The following is a 3,066-nucleotide window of genomic DNA, read 5'->3' as shown; positions in this document are numbered from 1 at the left end:
GAGATGCTGCGACGGGTCCGGAGCCAGCCCCTGACCCAGGTTGACCTGGCCACCTCTACAAGCACAGAGCCCAACATCGGAGACTTATCTTTGGCTACCAGAATCAGTGCAACTATCTCTCTTGATGTCCCTCAGGCTTCTCCTTTCCAACTGATTGGTTGTAGGGGAGTCCATCTGAGTTCACTCTATCCATGAAAAAGGACTGACTTCCCCTAGGGAGCTGGACTGTGGGGGGAAGTGTTGGGTTAGCCTTTGAGAAAGACATGAAAGGCACTGGTGGGAGACTGACTTAGTGAGTCCAGTCCCGTCCCTCTCAGGCCTTCTAGGTGTGTGTCTGAGGGAAGTCTCCTAAATGTAAGAAAGTGTTCTGTTCTACTGGCAAAGTTGCCAATAAAGTCAGCCGCCTGCTACACCACACCGTTGATGTGCTGTCATCTTTCCTTTGGATAAACTCAGTCCTCCTGGAAGGAGCTTCTCGGGGGGGCAAGCTTCCTGCTGAGGTGTGGGGAGGCCCAGCCTAGTGAAGGAGCCTGAAATGCAGGACAGCTCTTTCATGAACTGCTTGTCTTAGACTGGGAACTTGGTCAGGCTGCTCTGAGTTGAGGGAAAACGGGCTTCTGGAAAGAAGGGACCCTCCTAGGAGGCCCATGGTGCTTCCAGACCCTAAATGCAGACAAGTGTGGAGAAAGGAAAGGTGGGAGGAGGGGTCCAGACAGAGATGGAAGGTGTCCCCCACTGCCTAGGGAAGCAGCAGCGGGGAGCCTGGTGAGTGTGAGGCAGCCAGGCCTTGTCCCTCATTGTCAGAGGTGTGGGGGTGAGTGGAGGGGGGAAAAGGATTCTGAGGCCCCTCAGAATATGAATAGTAAGAATTCTTAAATCTCCATTCCAGAACTTTGTCCTCTTTACTGAAGATCATGGCAAGGGAAACACGTCCTCATTTGAACACTTCCTCTCAATTGGCTCATTTCCCAGCATCCTATGTCTTCCAGAGAGGCAACTGTGTTGCTCTAGGAGAGAGATTATGGCCTCTTGAAGAGAGTGTGGAGTGGTCATATGTTAGGAAGTGCTTTGTAGGCAACAAGATTTGCTAATCATGTGGGTTTAACATGGCCAGGTTTTTTTTTTTTTTTTGAAACAGTCTCTGTTGCCCAGGCTAAGTGTGGCACCAGCCTAGCTCACAGCAATCTCCAACTGTGGGGCTCAAGCAATCCTGTTGCCCCAGCCTGCTGAGTAATGGTACAGGCACATGCCAACACACATGCATAATTTTTAAAATTCTTTTTGTAGATATGAGGTCTGGCTATGTTACTGAGGTTGATCTCCAACTCCTAAGCTCAGGGGATCCTCTTGCCTCTGCCTCCCAAAGTGCTGGCATTACAGGTGTGAATCATCATGCTGGACCCATTTTTACATTTTTAAATGGTTTAAAAACAATCAGAAAAGGATAATATTTCATTTTATATAAAATTCAGGGTTTTTTTGATAAATTTTTTTTCCAGAAAAGGATTTGTTTTATTTAAGTAATTGCAAATAGGAAACCAGATGGGAAGCCCCCAGCTGGGACAAATAATGGCCACCCCCTCCCCAACAGGGGGAGAAGGTGGCCCCTATACCCTTCATGGTTAGTTTAGGCCTCCCTATTCACTCTGCTGCAGCATCCTTGGGGCAGGGCCCCACCTTCCCTGGGACTGGAGTGGTCAGCCTACTGTGCCTCAGCCCCCCTGCCCCATAAAGAGTATCTTGGGGGAGGGGGTGATGTGGGCAGAACAAGAGGCAATGAGGATGACCATTTGGTGCTGGTAGCAGGAATGACTACGTTGAATGGAACATGGAACAAAAAACAACACAACTGCCCAGAGGTAGTTTATGAACAGAAGAAAGATGGAACCAGAACCTTGGGAGTTAGGGAGGAGCAGGAGGGTGGAGTGTGGGCATGGTGAGCCCTGGCTGCAAAGAGGGTAGGAGCAGGTAGAGTAGGGCAAACAGACCCACCTTAGGTGGCTGCTGCAGGGAATCTGGGCCTCTCCTGGAAAAGGGGTGACTGCGCCCCCAGCATTCAAATAGTCTCAGATCTCGGAAGGGGGAGAGGGGCTCATATCCATCCCACCTTTCTTGCTGTGCCCTAAGGGGCTGTCCAACCTAGTACAGAGACTAGGGAAGGAAGAAAAGTGGGCGTAAGCCCAACATGGTGACAAAGACACAGGCTGGCCAGGGGCCAAGCAGGCCCCTCCATTGGCCACACCTGTTGTCAGGACAGTGGTGTGGGGCATGCCAGAATGAGATGGGGCTTGGGCCCCTTTTAAAGCCAGGGGAGTCCTGGCCTGGGGGGAGGGGCAGGGCAGTGGGAGGACTTCTGTCCAGTCGCAGAAGGAAGCGGCTCCTAGGGAAGGGAGCTGGCGGCAGGCACGGTCACTGCTGCTCCTCTGAGGACTCCTGCGAGGTGCCCTCCTCTTCCTCTTTCTCCAGTTTTTGGGTCTGCCCCTTGGTTTCCTTCCTGGAGTTGTGGTGGTTTCCCAGGTCTTGGCAGCACCCTTGGTTTTGCTTCCCTTTGGTCGCCCCGAGGTCTCTTCGGTGTTGGCACTTCACCGGGCTCCTTTGGAGGCTGCTCGCGGGGCCTGCCCCGGCCTCGCTTCTCAGCCCCATCCTTTTCCTGCTTAGAGGCCAGGTGCTGGCTGGACTTGGAGCTCGACTCGCTCACCTTTCCTTCTCTCCGATTAGGTGGAGAGTGATGGCTGGGATCCGCGAGCTCGGCCGCCGGCCTGCGGTGTGCGCTGCGGGCTGCCGCGAGCGATGGTGCTGGGCGCTGAGGACCCGCTTGCCCCGGCTGCGGCCGCCGCTGGTGGCAAAAGAAGATGCCTTCCTGGAGCGGCGCCAACGCCAGAAATAGCCCTGACTCGGAGTCCCAATTAGCGGCTTTTGATAAAGTTTTATTGGGACACAGCTGTACCCACATTTATGTATTGCCTCTGACTACTTTTGCACTACAGTACTGAGTTAGTTGATTAGTTCTGACAGACTGTCTACCATAAAACAACACAGTTACTATCTGGCTTTTTTTTTTTTTTT

General features: G+C 52.6%; 1 protein-coding gene across 1 annotated transcript in view; it reads left to right on the top strand.

Moving 5' to 3' along the window:
* The window catches only part of KHDC1L (KH domain containing 1 like), a 3,643-nt gene extending 1,465 nt beyond the window's left edge, over positions 1–2,178 (top strand). Inside the window, exon 3 of the mRNA XM_023513141.1 lies at positions 2,128–2,178. Coding sequence (XP_023368909.1) covers positions 2,128–2,178 — 51 coding nt within the window. The remainder of the gene's footprint in view (positions 1–2,127) is intronic.
* Positions 2,179–3,066: the final 888 nt, after the last annotated feature.

The sequence above is a fragment of the Otolemur garnettii genome, unplaced genomic scaffold (genome assembly GCF_000181295.1).
Source record: "Otolemur garnettii isolate 467f Iridium unplaced genomic scaffold, OtoGar3 scaffold00035, whole genome shotgun sequence".
In the NCBI taxonomy this organism is placed as follows: Eukaryota; Metazoa; Chordata; class Mammalia; order Primates; family Galagidae; genus Otolemur; species Otolemur garnettii.
This window is presented reverse-complemented; position numbering and strand designations above follow the sequence as displayed.